Genomic DNA, 19,995 nt, shown 5'->3' with positions numbered 1-19,995 from the left:
TGATCTTGACCTCAACCCCAAAAATGCCATGCCAAAAAAACTGGTATGCACAAATTATACAACATTTCAAAATGAACAGTTGGACTTTACACTTACGGTAAGTGTATGAAAAAACAGTCCAGCTGCCAGATTATGATTTCTGAGAAACAGACCATGTATAAACCGACATTACCTCCCTACACAGGTGTGTATACCTGCTGGACAACATTTCTGACGCTTCATACTCTCCTCTAAATATGAAGGAAGTTGGCAATGAATTGTTTTCCCAGAAGCTCAAGCACATGATCAGCAAGCAAAAGCAGTTAGATGAAGAAATCATTTTCACGCTCATCATAAAACACACTAACACAGGAAATACTGAAGTGAAATCACAAACAAATACAGAAAGAAAACTAATCAGACAAAACAAACGTGGTATAAAAACAATGCTTTAAATAACATGACAACCCCTTTACCTTCCCAACAGGGTCTCTGTCTCTGTTCTGTTTGGTAGTTTGTGTTGCAGGGCAGTGACCCCAGACTGTACTACGAAGCAAGTCCAACATTTTATAAAGCCTAACAAAGGAGATCAAGAGCTGGCACACACTAAACGACTTTTAAAATCTTAAACGATTTGGAGGTGCTTGTTCACGGTACAGGGTTCTCAAGGTTAAATTTAAGACTAGTTAAGACCTTTAAGACCAGGATACTAAGTAAAATTGATGTTGACTTTTAGCTCTATGAATCATTTACCAAATTAACTTCAACTTAATAAAACATTTTATTAATACTCACATTCATAAGTGATGCGTGAGTCTATACAGTAAATTAAAAAGCTGTGAATTATGTCACAATAGGAGTCCTTATCCTTCTCAATAGACTCACATTTCGCGTTTTAACCCCAAATCTCCTTGAACTGAAGCTAAGTAGATTGAAAAACTAACAGACATAACATGCAGTAGATTACGATAAGAAAGTGCAGCAATCCACTCTCGCTGTGAAGTATGTTTCAGTGGGTGTAACTAGACACAAGAGACTACAGGTTGTTTCTTTTAGCTCTGCTCCCTTGGTCGTAATCTGTTCATCCAGGTTCTTGAGCTCAGCAAACTTCTCCATGCGTTCCTTTCTGAACTGGAGGACAGAAAGCTCTCCTATGATGGGTCTACTCTGCCACTGAAGATCCTAACAAGGATAATAATAGGAAATCCCTCACTACCTCTTTTCTACCAACTCTCCAGGTGAAAAAAGTAGGCCAAGCAACATCCACAGGAATCACACACACTCACACTCACACACCGACTGCACCCTTATACACGATTCATTTCACAATACCTTTATGATAGCCTCTGCTCCCATGCCATGCCTTCATTAGGTTAAGTAACTGTTTCCATTCCAGATGAGGGATGGCTTTGTAAAGAATGTGGAAACTCTTAAAGTAAACAAAAACATTAACCTGGAACACAGGTGAATCAAATGCTTTCGATTTCAGAGCAGTATAAAAACGACAGGTGACAGAGACAGCTTCAGACTGTTGTGACGACTGATGTCTGGTGAGTCTGGAACCATTTCACTTATCCTAAAATATCAAAATTAACTTTAGCTGATCAAGTGTAATAATGTGACTAACTGTTCTTCTTTAGTGACAGACTGAGTCTGTGTTTGTTCAGTGATGGGAATTTATGGTTTTCAAGTAATCTGCAAACATATTAAAATCCTTTCTGTGAAACTAAAGTTAAGAAAAATGTTTTTTATTTTTAGTTTAAAAGCACCAGAGAGCCATGGGAAAAGTCTGAACAGGCTGACACTGAAGACACATGAACCCGAGCTTGCAGGTAAACTTTCACTGGAACATTTGGACAGATTCATTTATAAAAGGAATTGTATTGTTAAGGATTTTGTTTTAAGTGAAACCTTCTCTTTGTCACTTTATTTTTGACAAATCGCCTAAAAATGGCAAAAAGTTGAGGTGCAAAAGAGAGCAGAAAGAGCAAGGAACAGTTTTAAAAAATATTTAGTGAAAGTGTGTTTAAGGAAAATAAACTCAGACTTTAAGAGGACAAAGGTGGAATCATACAATCAGACAGACTGTAGGGGTTAAAACAAAGTGATGCAAGACCTCATTTAAATGTTTGTTTGGTTGAATAATGATGTTTGTGATTCCATTAAATACTTTTAGAGATAAAAATGTACTATCTTTCACTTCAGTGGGATCGTTTCTCACTGTAAAAGGGAGTCAATAGAAAGTACACAAAGATTATATTTCGATTGTCATACTTTTTCTCAGTGAAAGACTGAAATAATCTTAGACATGCTGATATGGTTTGTTTTAAACTTGTCACAGGCTTGGCTGCATATTAAAGCTACTTCAACATATCTAAAACAACTGTTTGATTGAGTTTGACTAGAAATATACTTTGCAGTAAAAACATAGTTCAGGTGATAATCAATGATGTTTTGTGATGTGTTTAATTAATTTTGCTGGGGCTTTAAATATTGCATAGAAGAGCGTATGATGAGTCATTAGATACTTTAAATGTTTTACAGGAAGAGAAAATACAGTTTTTGCTTTTTTTAAACTCAGATAAAATGCTTTATTTAAATATTTTGGCAGATAAATGAAAATTTAACACAGGAAAGCTGGATTAAAACCAGGAACATGTATTTTTCATTTCATGGGGACTTTAAGGGCACTTCATCCATATATGGCATTCTCTGAAAGTGACAAATTTGGCCAACAGAGTTTGATTGCTTGTTTGAGGGTAAAGTCTAAAAAAGGGACATCAAATAAACAATATTCCCAAAAATAATGCAGATTCAGGGCATATAGTGGGGCTGGGCAATTAATTGAAAATTAATCAAACCGACATTCAGAACCTCGAATCGATGTAATCTTGCCCATGTTGATTATTTTGATTATTTTCAGGGCAGGGTCACGTAACGACACATCCAATCCGTGACATGGAAGCAATGTCCGTCGTTTGTACACATTTTGTCTTTAGGGAAGATGACACTGAATAAAAAGAGTCAAATGTAAACACTGTGGAAAAACTGGTTTCAAGAAATGCAAGTTATTTATTTTCTACTGTTTTAGAGAAATTCATTTCTACTTCAAAACTAAAATGTGTCGTTTTCATCTCAAGCGATGATTTGATTTCAGTTTGAAATATTCAATAAATAACCACAAAATAGTTCATCAGATATGCACTCTTTCATTAGTAAGAATATCCCAGCTTGTATAGTTGAGCTTAATTACAGCTTAAAACCCCTCCCCCAGGTGGGTGACACTCCCACAGCTAGGTGTTTGTTCTGCCCTCTGAGTCTGCCTTCTCACCATAAACAATAGGACATGGAGCGAGAAAGACCGAGACACCCTTCCAGAGAGGGGCGTGGTCAGACACAGCTCATTTACATATTTAAAGGTACAGACACTGAAATAGAGGAGTTTATAGACATGATCAAACACAGGATCAGAGTGGATTTAGAACAAGAAACTTCACACACATGTTTTGAGGAGCTCTGAGACTTATTGAAACTGGTTGAAAGGGAGTATTAGGGCGTGGTCTCACTGGCCATCCGTACCGTGCCCAAGCACGCTTCAACGCTAAAATCCAGTTCGTTTGGCCAGTGTGACCGCTCCGTATTGTGGTCAGGCACGGTACACTTCCTTGGCTTTGGCACGCTTTGGAGAGGTGTGCTTCGGCACGGTACACTTCATGCACGAGCACAAGCACGCGGGTACACAACGCTGACAGCCTTCATTAAGGAGAAATCCAGAGTTTCATGTCTGTATCTGACTAAAATTACACAATATAAGCCACAAAGTAGCTGTCATGTTCTGTGTTGTTCTCTGATGTGCAGACGCGGACTCGACTGCGCGTCTCTCTCTCTCTCTCTCTCTCTCTCTCTCTCTCTCTCTCTCGTCCGCTTGTTTGTAAACTGAGCACGCTTCATAATAACATAAAGCGGGCATGTGTTGTATTAAGACGTTATGTACAAGAGGTAATCATGCTTAGGCACGGTTAGTCTTGTGTAGTGTGACCGCGGGCCGCGCCGGCCAGCGGAGGAATGGCGCTGCAGGGGGGCAATCGTGCTTGGGTATGATGTGGATTTCCTTGTTGTTGATATGTTTGATGATGAAGAAATTCGCCGTTGAGACTGACTTGCTTTCAAAGAGTATAATTTTATTTAAGCAAGAAACAGAATCACTGGTCACGTCTGACCAGGAGGATCAAGAAGCCAATAATGATCTCTGTCGAACACACAGAGACAATTGCTTATATGCATCTAAACATCTGTTTTCCCGTCATGGGTCATAAAAACATCAAGTTACACAACCATATATGGCAATACTCCTATACAACACCTCAGTTTAAACATTCCACCTAAGGGGACTCCTAAATCTCCTTCAGATACTATCTCCAGACGCACCCATTGTAAACTTATATTATCTCTGTCCTGGTTACATCAGACACTTCATAGTCCCCCCTAGCGAGACTATAGTCTCGCAAACGAGATAAATTATACAATTATGATGTTAATTAGCCTCATACGAATCACTTCTGTTCATGCTTAACCTTAGTAATATAGTAAAATATTTATTTGTGGAGTGTGAGAGCGAAAAACCCATCAGGCAGCTATCTTTCTTTATTATCCATCAAACAATCTAGACAGGAAAAACTCTCTCACGGTTCCTCTGCCCCAGGCAACCACCTATAGTACTCCAAACCAATTAAAAAGAAAAAGGGTTATGAAAACTTTTCAGGATGATATATAAATGCACACATTCAAAACCTCAGAAATAAAATCTAAAAATTGTCCAAAGTCAGGCTGGTCGACCCATCGCACCTTCCAATGGACCTCTCCCTACCTAACACCACTTTCCCTAAGGATCGATAAAGAAAGAAAACACCTGAGGTCCCAATATATGCATCTTATACAGTTCCAGAAAAATATGTCTTGCTAAAAATATCTACTATAAAGTAAAACATACAAAAATATTTATCAATATTACAAGTTACATTGTAATAAACCCTCAATGATTTTTCAATCGAAACCCCTCATCATGATGTCTTCATTCAGGTTTCCGTTGTCCATTTCCATCCTCCATTTTCTTAAGTTTGGTTGTTTCAACTCCATTAATCTGGAAGGATCTCTGGACAATCAGCCACCTTCACATTGGTCTCCCAAATATCATCCTGGGAAGAAAAATCAACAGCCAGTATCTTTGTACATACAAAAACATCAAAGATATTCATTTTTGTATCATACTTTCACATTATTCCACTACATGATTAACATATACATGATTAATATACATGATTAAAATATTCAATTCCCCCCTTTTATCAATTTACTTCCAGTTCAAAATAATAGTGAGTCAATGTTGAATTCAGATATTCAAAAATGGATATTTCTCTCCAATCTCTATGACCTCCTCACCTTCACTTAGGTCATTACCACTCAGTAGCGGCATCTGAATGTTTTCTCCTGGCATCACAACTCCTACCCATCTCAATATCATAGCCTTAGCAAAGGTCAACAACAGCGTACAAAAACAAAACATCACACACAGTGATAGAAGGGTAGCCACCAAAATCTGAACCACTATAGCTCCTACTGGTCCTAATTGGTCTTGTAACCAGGTATTCGCAGACCATCCCGCTCTTTCTGATGGACCAAATGAATCCCTAATTAGTTTCAAAGCATCTATGACACTAGTCATATTGTCAGTGGCATCAGGAATCAAAGTGTAACAGGCTTCTCCAGTTAGATTCAAAGCTACACAGAGGCCACCTTGTTTGGCCAAAATGTAATCAAGAGCCATGTCATGTTTCAGCAACGTCAATCGATGACTCCTCTGAGTATTTGACAAATATTCAAAACCTTTTATGGTCTCGTTTGCAAAACCTTGCAGGGTATATGTAATATTATCAATATGATCAGCTAAGTATGTAACACCATACCATGGAAACAATCCTATTCCCCATTTCTCTCCCAAACTTATCTCCAATGATAAGACTCCAAGTTGTGAAATTGTGCCAAATCTCTTTTCTTTCTACTGCTAGAGATTGTCGTAGAGTTATCCTCATCAGACCCTTGTCCCTTCTGAATAACAAAAACATCATACGGAAGTTTCGACTGTGCCATATAACAACATCCAATCCAACCATAAGGTAAAAATAAGTATGCCTTATCGCCACAAATCCACCAGATATCTTTAAATGTTCCTATGGTAAAATTACCCAGTAAAGTTTGATTCTTTACACTTAGAGTTTTACTCAGTCGGCGATGTGGTGCATGAAAGGTCACTATATACATGTCATCAATAGCCCTTTGATCACGTCGTCCAAATTGCATCATATAGTTATCACATTCTGATATTCCCATAAACATACCATCTCCACCATGAGTACCATTTGAACAAAAACAAAATTTAACCTTCACAGGTGTCACTTCCATAGGATCAGGGACTGCTGTCGTAATATCTTCATACTGATCAAGGAGATTTATATATGATAAGTTCTTCAACCAAGCACAATTCCGTTGAGGTGTAAATAGATGCACCGACACAGCCATCCAATAATCCTTTGGTGCTTGTTGCTTAAATACCAACCACGATAGCGCATAATTTTGACATTTAGAAGTTAAAGGTTCTGGTACCGTCTCTAGAATGGAAGGCCATGTGCCTGGTGCTGGAACTCTCACGACACATGGACCACTCAAATTACTAGCCAATCTAACAGAGTGAGTCAACTGTTGGTACCACATATTTCTACTTGCCCACGGGTCTGCAATTTGCAACACCGACGAATCAAACCCATAAGCTTTCCATTGGGTTTCACGCTTCTCTAATGCATGAAGATGTTTAGTCATGACTTCTGATGTCCCGTCAGCATCTACAAAATCACCAATCAGATTCGACATAGTCACCTGAATTGTTTCAGCTGCCTTAACTAATGTAGATGTAGCAACAGATGTCAACATCATACCTCCAGACTTTGTAGACACCGAAGAACTCATCATTGTTTCGTTGATAGTAGATCCCATCTTTACAACCTCACTTGTAAAATTACTCGCAGCTAGAGTAGTAACCAAAGTTGATACGTTAATACTACTAGTTATTCTCTGAGCTACAGTAGTAGACATCATCCGTTCATCAGTCACCCTTGGAGTGACTAGTTGCTTTTGAACCTCTTTAGCCACCGTAACTACTTCAATAGGATCTAGGCCTTCTACCACAAGCATTATCTTACGAGTTCTATACCCTTTTACCCAATAATTGTGATATGGTACAAATTTAAACTCTGGATCCAAATAAGTGCATGTATATTCTCCCTGATCTTCCCCTGTTACATTGATTAGGACAAGTGTACAGTCGTCTTCAACCCTAAACAACCTTATGTGATTATACAAAATATACTTTCTTTGATCACGAGGCACACTATTAATTTCAGGTCCTGTTAGCACTATTTCTTCACCACGAACATTTTTCCAATTAGGGGGATTATTATCATCATTATTCCATTTTCCACATTTACATGGAAGGCGTGCTGAATTCCCTAACGTAGCTTTAATCACAATGTTTACAGGAATTTGAGTTGTAGAAATCATTTGAGGCTCAGCTGTATTTAGACGCAATATCTCTGTGACGTCAGTAACCTTCAGTTTTGAAAAGGTGGATGTCTGCTTTATTTTCTCAATCAGCGGGAGAGTTGATATGGTAGTTGACAGTTTTCCTACTTCAACAACCAGGGGTTTTACAATTCTAGTTTCATTTAGTACCACTAAAGTCACAATACTGTTTCTGTAACCTAACCCCAATTGGACACTATGCTCTCCCATATTTACTAATTTTGGGTCATAATATGTACACTTATAGTCACCTTGATCTTTAATCTGAGATCTACGTAAATAAAGACTACAGTCTCCCTCAATCTTTGACCTTCTTCGATCATTAAGCAACACATACTTTTCTAGTGGTGATGTCCCCAATAAATCAATAACCTTACCATGGCTATCTTCCCACTTGACTCGGAATTTCCCTTTCCCAGTATTTTCCTTTGTACACTGACATGGGAGCTGAACTGACTTTCCCAAAATCACTTCTACTCTAGTCCTCGTAACGTTTTGGTCTAACCTTTCTTCGGGTTGGCCTTGGACTCCTTGGTCCAACTGGGTCTGTGAATTTTCCTGTAGAGGCATCACAGCCCTCTGGAGTCTTTGACTCATGCTCTTGAGAAATAGACTCTGTTGTTTCTGGGACATGTTGTAAATCAATGTCACCAAATCGTCTTTCTTGCTCATGGACTGACAAGTCATCCCTGACATCATCAAAAGTGTAATCAAAATCATCATGCATAGCCCCAACATGGTCAATCCCTTCTTCCGGATCGTGACCTTGGGGGTCTGCATGAACCTCTGCTGCTTCTGCAGCTTCTGTTGGCTCTCTTGCGCTTTCAACATCTCGGTTCTGTGATCGTGGAACCTCTTCTGTTGGCGCTTTAACACAATGTGATAAATGATACCAGGTAGGAGACCCTTTAACCTGGACTGCAGTTCCCGTACTGCGGACTACTTCAAATGGTCCTTCGCGGCGTTCATTAAACCACTTCCTCCTAAATACCTTCACGAATACCTTGTCTCCAGGTTGCACTGCATTCGTCTTTTGCTCATCGAGTCTCTCTTGCACCTCCTCTCGTTTTTGCCTGTCAGAGACATATGTGTATATTCTCTTATGTAAAGCAGCCATGTAATTAACATACACTCGCATTTCATCTTCTAAAAGGGCTAAACTTGGACCCTTGCCACTTGTACGCAAACAAGGTGTCGGCATCCGTCTGCCCATTGCCAACTCATGGGGTGTCATGCGCAAATCACGGAGCCCACTTGAACGACACACCATTAACGCCAGCGGAAGCGCTTCCACCCAATTCAAACCTGTGTGTTGGCAGATTTTAACAATGCGGTTTTTTAACACACCATTCATTTTTTCACAAGCACCTTGGCTTTGCGGATGATAAACAGCTCCTAAACGTTGTTTAATTCCCAATTTTTGCAGAATTAGTCTTACTGTTTTATCCACGAACTCTTTCCCATTATCTGAGGATATGCGGTCTGGGAGTCCCCACCTGCTTATAACCTCACGACACAAAAACTTGAAAACTTGGCAGCAGACTGAGCATCTTTCCGCTTGGTTGGACAGGCCTCAGGCCACCTTGAAAATCTATCCACAACAACTAACATGTATCTTTTACCTCCTACCGGTCTTATCATGTCAACAAAATCCACAACTAACTCACGCATAGGACCTGTTGGCGTTGGAATGTAACCGGGAGGAACCATCACACCCCTACGAACGTTGTTTTTTAGACAGATAGTACACCTGCCTATGACATAATCAATTTGTTCAAGCAAGTACGGTGCCCAAAAACCATATTCTTTCGTGATCTTTCTCCTAACTTCCCCCTTGCACATGGGCTAAACCATGTGCTTTCTAAATCATCAGACCTAGCAGGTCTAACAATTTCATTCACTGAGCATTCACTTATCTCTCTACTTCCTGAACCTTCACTCTTCTACCTTACAATTCCTTCAACATAAATCTAACTCCTTAACCTTTCCTGTAAACAACAGAAAAGTCCTCTCCAACCTCTCTTAAAGCGCTGCATCCATCATCTTCCACCCCTAAACCGGCTGCTAATGGGTGAAGATATGAAGGACCTTCTCTCTCTGAGTCTTCATCATCATTGCTCACATCTGTGTCGTCCTTTCCTGGATCCACTCTTCTTATTGGCTTGTCTCCTTTTTTCTCCGCTTTAGCCAACATCCGTCTTACTGCTGGGTCATATCCACCAACAGCTTCATCCGAATCACTCTCACTGTCATCCTCTATGTCCAGTCGTCTGAACTGCTGACCGCTACAACTTCTCAAACGGGTCTTTTTATGTTTGCTGTCGGAGCTTGGGTACATTTCTATGGTCGTTGTAGCCTTTCCCTTCTCGATTATTTGTTCATCCTCGTCTGTGATGTGATAGTTGCCCTTCTGTATAATCACTGGGAGCTGGGGGTAAACATTAGTAAACTTCACTTCCTTCTCATAAGGCGGGGGCTTCTTTACTAAGGCAGTATGTGAGAAGGGTGTGTTAACCTTCTCCATTAACTTACCCACTGCCTTATCATTTTTCTGTATTTCTTGCATACCGCGGCCTCTTTTTTCATTTGCAGCTTCTAACAGTTTCTGTCCTTCATTTTCAAACAACTGCAGAACTCCAAGCTCAGTTTGTCTTTTCTCCATACGCCTTTTTCCTTTTTTCCCCTTCTTCTGCTTTACCTTGTATATAGACACAAGTACCTGTATTGTTTTGATCACATCCGGGTTCAAAGTCCCCTCCACTGGCCAAGGCTGGTCAATGTCAGGCCAACGCTTACTCCATTTTTCGGATATTTTTGGAATATCTTTAACAAGAGGATTAGTCTTCTGTACTACATCAACAGGAGTGATTGATTTTGTAATTTTGGTGTCCATCTTTGACATTACAATGACCCTCTTAGTTCCTCGTATTATAAGTCAAACTATTTAGAAAGTACTGTTACCACACTTGAAAGTGAATGAATTTGCCAACCCCAAAGGAGACCAAAGCCTTCTTACTATAAAAGCAAAAGCACTTGTTTATCACCTAATGCATCTAATCACACTTATTTATCTTAAAATTATGGAAATAATGTCAATGTTCCATCTCAAAATAGCCCAGGTCAAGCTAGACCATACTCAGACAATGAAACCAGCATTCACAGAACTCAACTGCATTTGAATCAAATCAACTTTTCCATAAATGATCAATCAAATCAAAAATACTCCATTATTGACCAAATGCTTCAATTAGTCAGTCTGTTGCCAAGACTTCCTCCTATATAATTGTAATGTGATACATAGAAGAAACAATGTAAGCCTCTATGCAAAAACAGACTAAGCATGTATCAAAGATGTTGACTATAAAAAATGTGTATACACAGATAGAAAAGTTCAGGTGTTTGTTGAAAGAGTTTGTGGATAAAACCGCACTGGCCTTGATCAAGCTGGATTCAGGATCCCTACATGCTGTCATCCGCAAGCTTCCAGTGTTTGTGAAGTACCCCCCCAGGTATCCTCATCTGCCTTTTTGGACTGATCCAGTTCAGACACAATCCATCTGTCTGTCTTCCCTTTAGCTCTCACACAGCATAGTAGAGAGAAACAGAGAAAACAGAAAGAAAACAAAACAAAAGTTTAATCACTCTGAATCCATATACACAATGCAATAACAATTCAGTGAAATATGCACACATTATCTGTAATCTTTATCTATATATATATATATATATTTTTTATCTATTGCAAAGGCTGTCTCCCTACTGGGGGTGTGTTTTCCTTCCCTCTGTGTCCCACAGAGAGAAGAAGGAGGAGAGGGGGCTACCTCTCCACTCCCCTTAACAGGAGGAGTAAGCTAATTGGCTTTCTATGTGAGGCAACGCCTCTTGGACCCGCCTCCTAATTTTAGCAAGGGCTTCCAGTCTAACCTGGCTGTCAAAGGGTTAACATCGTCTCCAAACCCTATGGTCCAAACCTAGTGCATTTAATGCACAGACAAGCGCATCTCACCCGTGGGTGCTGTGACACCCATACTTTCACTAAAATGTACACTTTTTACTAGTGGAGTCATTAAAAGAAAACTTATCGCTCAAGTAAGATTTATTAAGTGACAACTAAGCCAATCATATCTATTTGATTACAGTTGAAGCACGGTAAGGTTACATTTGCATTTAATCCTCCTGTCACTCATCACTGAGTCAGAGCTCAGAGCTCACACATGGAAACATGCTGCATGTAGCATCCTTCTGAAAGAGAGTAAGTCACCCAAACAGAGGTTTTTAAGATAAATCCACCTCACAAAACAGCATAAGTGTAACATTTTCTCCTCTTGGTTGTTATTTTAGCTGTATGTATTTACTCCCATAACTTTACGATGTAGCAGAAGTCCCCTTTGCAGTTTTTCTAAATAAAAGCACATTTTATGTGAAGACCGGAAATAAAGAGACTGAGGCGCAAGGCAATAAGAAAAGCAAAATAATGGCATCACAAAGAACCGTTTTGAATCTGATTTCTAGAGCTAACTCGGTTACTCACAATGGATGTTCATAAAGTTAGTGTCTAATTATCTTTTGTAACTTTGTCTTGTTATATGATGTTTCAGCTAAACTTAGTTATTGGACATTAAATGAAACAGAATGTGTTGATTTCCTAGAGGGTGGTAATATACTAGCACATAACACACACACTTTTAAGATCACTGCTCCACCCCTGTGCACAGAGTCTATGCACACACAGAAATCAGCACAGTATCCTCCCAGTCAACAGCCAAATAGAAAAATGTATTCTCTAATAGTCAAAACCAACTTCTTCACCTATTTTAAACCAAACTATATGTTCTTTTTGAACAGACAAAATTCGCAGCATAATGTGGTCACACACATACGCTCAAACAGACAGAAAGAGAAGTTCACACTCCAATCAGCCGGCAGTTCTAAACTTTATCAGGAATTTTTCTGTTCTTTTCTCGAATCTTGCTATCTGAATGGGTACAGACTATCCTCGCTGGTCTCTCCACTTCTGTTAAAAACAGATACTATATATACTTATGCTATGTATAAACGTCCTTTATTAGGCTCATGTGTATTTATCAGATTAAACAAACATCCTCTGAGGGGCTCATAGATTTTTATCAAATTGAATATATAAAGTCCCCTGAAACAAAGGGCTCATAGATTTTTAACACTGATGAAGCAGAAATGTCCCCTCTTATAAGTTACTAAATCGCCTTTTAACCAATCACCTGCTATATATGCCTATTTATTAATACATCTATTCTATTTATCAATCACACATATACAAGAACATTTCCGGATCAAATACACATCTCCACACCACACAGACCTCTCAAAACCATCCAAATCACAACACAAGAGACAAGACACAGACAGAGACAGAGCCTTTCAACAGCCACACACACACAAACACTTCAGGCTGTATAGACCTTGCGCGCACACACGTTCCAAGAACAGCCGCCCCTCAGCGAGCGCACACACATTTCAGTTCAGATTTTGAAGTCGACTCATTTATAATTTTCCTCTATCAAATTTTACTTCTGTCAAACTTTTAACAAATTGTCTTTTAACAAATTACTTCACACTGCATGCTTCAATGCACACTTTTTCCTTTACTCAGCGCTTTTTTCCCACTTTTCTCAAAACAAAAGAATAAAACTTTATCTTTATTCCTTATCTTCACTTTTCATCTTTTTACTTCTCATCTTTACACTTCTCATCTTTATTTCTTCTCTTTTATTTACCTACATTATACGTTTATCATCTATCCAAATACCCTGGCCAGGGATCCCCTTTGTTTTATTTTTACTCAAATTTGACTACTTCTTAAAGCCAACTTTCACTTCAGTGTCTAATTTACACATGACTTACTGTTAAGAGGATACGGGCCCTGTCCTTGTTAAACTTGCATAGTTTTTTAGCTAACTGGTCTTGTTACTAGTTGCGCTTATGCTATCATTACCTTTCAACTTTATTAATCTCTTCTTCTCTTATTTATCTCTTCTTTATTTTATTCCCCTTTATTTATATACTTTTTAACTCAATAAACCCCAATTTAGACGGAGAATTACTCCAACATCAACACATCATTGCACTTCAGTTCTTTGACAGTGCGGCCAAAATTGCCGATAGACGACAGAAACAGCTCCGCAATATGTGCAGCAAAAAAAGAAAGAAACACTTACGAAGTGATGGAAATAATGAACAAGCTGTGGTCCACTGAAGAAGGCCCCAACTGATCCTGTTCGTGACGCCAAAATTGATGTGGATTTCCTTGTTGTTGATATGTTTGATGATGAAGAAATTCGCCGTTGAGACTGACTTGCTTTCAAAGAGTATAATTTTATTTAAGCAAGAAACAGAATCACTGGTCACGTCTGACCAGGAGGATCAAGAAGCCAATAATGATCTCTGTCGAACACACAGAGACAATTGCTTATATGCATCTAAACATCTGTTTTCCCGTCATGGGTCATAAAAACATCAACAAGTTACACAACCATATATGGCAATACTCCTATACAACACCTCAGTTTAAACATTCCACCTAAGGGGACTCCTAAATCTCCTTCAGATACTATCTCCAGACGCACCCATTGTAAACTTATATTATCTCTGTCCTGGTTACATCAGACACTTCAGCTACAGCACGGTACGGATGGCCAGTGTGACCGCACCCTTATATGTGACCGGGGCGGGGGGGGGAGTTTTAACCTCACTTCAAAGTGGAACTACAAACACTTGCCCTTGGACAACATATATTTTCTCAATCAAAAGACTTTGTGTAAAATCTTAAAAGATTCATATGTTTCATATGTTTCATATGAAACGGCATAACGTGGGCGGCAGTAGCTCAGTCTGTGGGGACTTGGGAACCGGAGGGTCGCTGGTTCAAGTCCCGGAGCGGACAAAATATGGAAGTTGGTCTGGTAGCTGGAGAGGTGCCAGATCACTTCCTGAGCACTGCTGAGGTGCCCTTGGGCAAGGCACTAAACCCCCTCCCCACCATCAGCTCAGGAGCGTCCGCTGTGGGCAGCCCCCTCACTCTGACATCTCTCCATTAGTGCATGTCCATTGGATCCTGTTTGTGCATGTGTGTGTTGCATGATTAACAGAGTGTAAAAACAGAAATTTCCCCTTGTGGGGATCAATAAAGTAAATCTTAAATCTTATCTTATATTACAAGTAAATATAACCTAAATATATCCAGTCAGTTGCGTACATTGTTTGCTTGATTTGTTGAAATAGTTTGAAGCTGATCTGCAGTGAAGCTCCAGAACCCAATGTGTGGTTCTGTAAAACTAAACAGATGGTATTTGATGTTTCCTCCAGGTTTGAAAGCACAGGAAGGCTAATTGAAAAGTGCGGCCATGTCACCATGTCTTCACGTAACAAAGAAGAAGATCCAACAGGTACAATCCCTTTACAATACTTTTACATGTTCTATCATTCATTCAGCCTTTAGTTTTGTAATCCATGAACTGTCTATGAGCAATTCAAGCCACATACTACAAATTACCTCTAAGAATAAAAACATTTAAATGTTAAAGAAAAATGATGCATCTCAGGTAAAAGTTTTTTAGGAAGGTGAAACTCAGTCATAGCATGAGCAAGCAAATTTCTAAATTGATCCAACTTGAAGTCACTGTGAAAAGAATTTTAAAAAGATTTAAACTTTGGTCACAAAAAGTTATTGGAACATTAGAAGACTTTTGCAGCTGTAGCAGTGATGACAAAGACCAATCATTCTGAGTTTGCTTTATAATAAAGCATACATTTGAATCATCCATGCAAAGCTAAAGCAGCAGATGCAAATGTTTTGAATTTGCATTCACAGCATCAGTCCTGATATGGCTCTAAAGCCTGGCTCAAACTGCAGGGGTTTCCTTCCTGAATTCAGGTAGCATCACACAGGTTAGGAGAATCCTAAAAGATATTATTCTTCATAATCTCAAAGTTTTTTTTTGGTTGGAGGTCAAATTGTAATTGTCATATGCATTACGGTAGTCCGACACTAATGTCCACTTTCCTCCCTTGTCTCACGTGGTCATAGTAGTCACACACGGCTTCTGTCAGACCCTTTTATGCCGTAATCGTCAAGATTTTAAATTCTAAATATCAAATGTTTGAAATAAATTCAAGTGTCTCCGACGATGTTTGAACAGATCGGGGACGTAAAGATTGTATGAGACATTAATAGAGAGGTCAATCACCAGACACATTGACTCCTGCAGTAGAGGATGTTTCTTTGTTATAGAGTTGTCATGTTTCTGATAAATCAATAAGTCTAAGAACAAACTGGTGATGTATTTATTGTTATGGATTAACTGGACAAGTCAAGATAATATAGTCACTACCAGAAATGGGGACTGGAGTTTCAGACTCACATTCAAGTCACACACAAATATGACTTGAGACTCGACTTTGACTTGCCCCTCCAAGACTTCAGACTGGACATGAAGTTTGGGACTCGTGCCCAATCCTATTGTTGTGTAATTCGGGCACATTGTTCAATACATGCTGAGCGTCATTCCCTCCCATCATGCGTAACGCTCCGTGTCTGCGCGAGCAGCCACATGCCACAGATGACACCATAACAAGGACATCCCCTGCAGCTGCTAGAGAGGGACTAGCTAGAGACTAAAGTGATACAGGCGATCCGCTCAGCGCTGCATTCAGGAGGGGCGCTTTCACAAACCTTTAATTATAATTTAACATACAGTATAAGCAGCTTCCTCATTCTCCTACGTTTCATTGCTCGCTCTATTTGTCTAGCTCAACCACTCACTCATTACACACTGTAGCAGTGTTCAGATACAGGGGAACCTCTAATTATGAAGAAAAGAGAGTAACAAGAAGTCAGCCTACACTTATAACAGTAAATGTTTAATATTAACATCATTTAACAAAGAAATGTTAATAAACAGCAGCTAAAGGCAAGTTAGGATACAGGAGTATTGTGGTTGTAGCATTGCTGTAGCATTTTTATTTGGGCAATCCTCCCAATATTCATAAAGATATAGTTATATATTTTCTAATCATTATTATTCATAAAACAAAGAGACTCAACTTGAACTTGCAGCTGTTCCTGAAGACTTGAGACTTCACATGGACTTACCTGAACAGACTTGAAACTTGACTTGGATTTGCAAGTGACTTGTGCCCATCTCTGTTACTAAATATGACTTGCATAACTGCCAAAGCAACCTGTTTTTAGGAATACTTACAGGAATATATTTTTGGAATCAATATCAAATAGAGACCTAATGTTGTAAACCTGTTCTCTTTCTCTTTGACAGTCCTTTTAAACTTTCTCTCACACCTTGGACTGGAGAGATTTTATCCCAACAAGCTCACTCTTCGGTCTCTCTTGGAGATCAACAGAAACAGTGTGTATGATGAAGATGTTTCATCAGTGGAGGATATACCATGGTGTTTTCTCAGGAAACTATTTAAAATCAATGCAGAATGCAGGAACTGTACACAATTGTTAAAAAAAGATGATGATGAGGATGAAAACACAGATGATGAGGAAGATGAAAACACAGATGATGATGAGGAGGAAAACACTGATGACTTAGATCTTTATACTGCAGAGGACTCTGCAGACAATAAGGTGAACCTTCTTGACCTCATAGTAGCACTCTTTCTTTGTGCTGACAGCTTCTTGCAACAAGAAATGGCCCTCAAAATGTCGATGTGCCAGTTTTCTGTCCCACTAGTGTTACCCAATGGCAACAATAGTAAGTGTACGTTGATGGTCTGGGCTCTGAGAGACATTGTCAAAGAGTGGCGTCCACATGAAATGTCAAGTTCAAAAGGGTTTGTTGAAGACAACATTGTCCAGACAGAACTACCCTTCTTCTCCTTTGTGAGACTTAAAAACTGCACTTTATCCAAGTCCCAGTGTTTGAATCATATTCTCAGTCTTGGCCAGTACAACAACAACATGTTCCTACACAGAGATATGAAAGGAGGAGCCCATGAAAGGAAGATTTCAAATGGCTTGGTAGAGGTCTGCTGGTACCTTCCATGTGGCAGAGAAAATCTTGACACATTTCCAAAACCAATTGCTGTCGCCAATCTGAGAGGAGACATTGGTCGGTCAATTACACAATTCAGTTTTCTTTTTCAAGTGTCGACTGCTACCTTTGTATTCCTGGACAAAGTTGAAAAAAACGAACACAAGATTCTGACATCTCTTCAAGATGTGAGATCTAAACTGTACTTGGTTGTAAACAAGGCTGAGAATGCCAGAGAGGACATGATGACTGTCAAGAACACAGTCAAAAAATTAGAATTACCAAAGAGCAGTGTGAAAATCAAAGACCCACATGTAAATCTGATTGAATTTTCAGAGAAACTAAGTATAACCATCAGAAAATCCATGACAAATACAATGACAATTGAAAACATGCTTGACAAGGCAGTTGACCTGGGACTGTCTGAGGATGAATGTACAAGTGACAACCAAAAGAAGGTGGCTGAGGAGATTGCAAAAGGAATTGGTGTGCGACCTATATCAGAGTACAAGAACAAAACACTTCCTTTACAAGGTGTTAACTGGAAAAAGTTATCACAGTTGGAAATGGAAGAATGTAGGTTAAAAAATTGCAGTGAGCTTAGACTGGAAGAATATAAATCTGAACTGCAAAAAGAAAAAACAAGAGATCATCAAGAAGCTTGGCAAAAACAAACTAACCAAAGCTATGAATAGTTTCATTGAACAATCATCTGAACAGGACAAAGTGAAAAGAGATTTTTTCCTGAAGTGGATGAAGCTTAAACTGAATGCACATTTGCAGCCTGCAATGAAACTATCCTTACTTCGTCACAAATTGACAGACGAATGCAACAAAAAGGAGAAAGACGTGAAGGAGATTGCAGAACTGGATCAGGCTTTGCTGGAAAGCTCTTTGGGAATAGAGCATTACATGAGAGAGATGGGACTAATCTATGAGTTTTCCTCCCAGTCACAACACACTGATGATAAAATATCTCGACTCCCTGGTTTGGCTGCTGAAATGCTGTTGGATGGATATCCTTTAGAGCTTCTCGATGGAGATGCGTCTAACATCCCACAGAGGTGGGTGACGGATGTGCTAATGGAGCTTCATAACAAGGTTGGAGAGAAGAGCAGACTGTTGGTGCTGACTGTGTTGGGTGTTCAAAGTACAGGGAAGTCAACACTCCTCAACACCATGTTTGGAGTGCAGTTTCCTGTCAGCAGTGGCAGATGCACAAGAGGAGCATACATGCTCTTTCTCAGAGTAGGTGATGACATGAAAAGCGAGTTGAACTATGACTTTATAGTTCTCATTGACACAGAGGGTCTTAGGTCACCTTGTTTGGCACAACTAGAGGACAGTTGTGAGCATGACAACCAGCTGGCAACCTTTGTCATTGGTTTAAGTGATGTCACCATTATCAATGTTGCAATGGAGAACTCAACTGAAATGAAGGATTTTCTTCAAATTGCGACTCATGCATTCTTGAGGATGAAGGAAATTGGGAAAAAGCCAGTTTGTCATTTTGTGCACCAGAATGTGGGTGGAGTTTCTGCCCATGCAAAGAACATGACAGAGCGAAAACATCTCTTGGACCAACTCAATGAAATGACCAAAATCGCAGCTGAAATGGAAAATCATCCTTCCATACAGTTATTCACAGATGTGCTGGACTATGACTTGGAAAAGAATAACTGGAATATCCCAGGACTGTGGCATGGCACCCCACCAATGGCACCAGTGAACACAGGTTACAGTGAAGCTGTGGCAGATTTCAAGAGAAATCTTCTGGAGACGGTAAAAATAGACAAAAGTGATCATGTGTCACAGATCCCAGAGTTTCTGGAGTGGATCAGAAGTCTCTGGAGAGCTGTTAAGTTTGAGAACTTCATCTTTAGTTTCAGAAACACTCTTGTGGCTCATGCCTATGACAACCTTTGCAAAGAGTTCAATCAGTGGGAATGGAGTTCAGAAAAGAGGTTTCCCGCTGGAAAACAGAAACTGAAATGGAAATCCTAAATGCTGACAATGAGTCTGAGCTTCATCATTTGAATGAAATGGTCAAATCAAAAAAGTCAGAGGTCTCTGACAAAATAAAAGAACAACAAAAAGTAATGGATCAGAAACTCCAGGACTACTTCAAGAGGAAAGACAGACATGTGAATCTGATAATGAAATACAAACATGACTTTATCATCAGGATTGAGGGTCTTACAAATGAAATCCAACATTCAGCCGACAATGATCTGGATTGTGCACTTGAACTTAAAAAAAGTTCAAAAGAGGCCGAAGACCTTCAGAGAAATCACAGAGAAGTGATTGAAGAGCAGGTTATGAAACTTTTGAGAGACTGCAAAAAACGCACACT

At 39.4% G+C, this 19,995-nt stretch overlaps 1 protein-coding gene across 1 annotated transcript; it reads left to right on the top strand.

The window, feature by feature from the left end:
• The first annotated feature begins 1,541 nt into the window (after positions 1-1,541).
• LOC136178417 (up-regulator of cell proliferation-like) lies at positions 1,542-19,788 on the top strand. Its single transcript, XM_065952280.1, is given in 4 exon segments — positions 1,542-1,811; positions 14,953-15,032; positions 16,920-18,271; positions 18,273-19,788. Coding segments are annotated over 3 exon segments (2,760 nt in total). The 5' UTR covers positions 1,542-1,811; positions 14,953-14,998; the 3' UTR covers positions 19,647-19,788.
• The last annotated feature ends 207 nt before the right edge of the window (positions 19,789-19,995 follow it).

This window comes from Labrus bergylta, unplaced genomic scaffold (assembly GCF_963930695.1).
Source record: "Labrus bergylta unplaced genomic scaffold, fLabBer1.1 SCAFFOLD_195, whole genome shotgun sequence".
Taxonomy (NCBI): domain Eukaryota; kingdom Metazoa; phylum Chordata; class Actinopteri; order Labriformes; family Labridae; genus Labrus; species Labrus bergylta.
The sequence above is the reverse complement of the archived record's forward strand: the minus strand, read 5'-3'. Positions and strand labels throughout refer to the sequence as shown.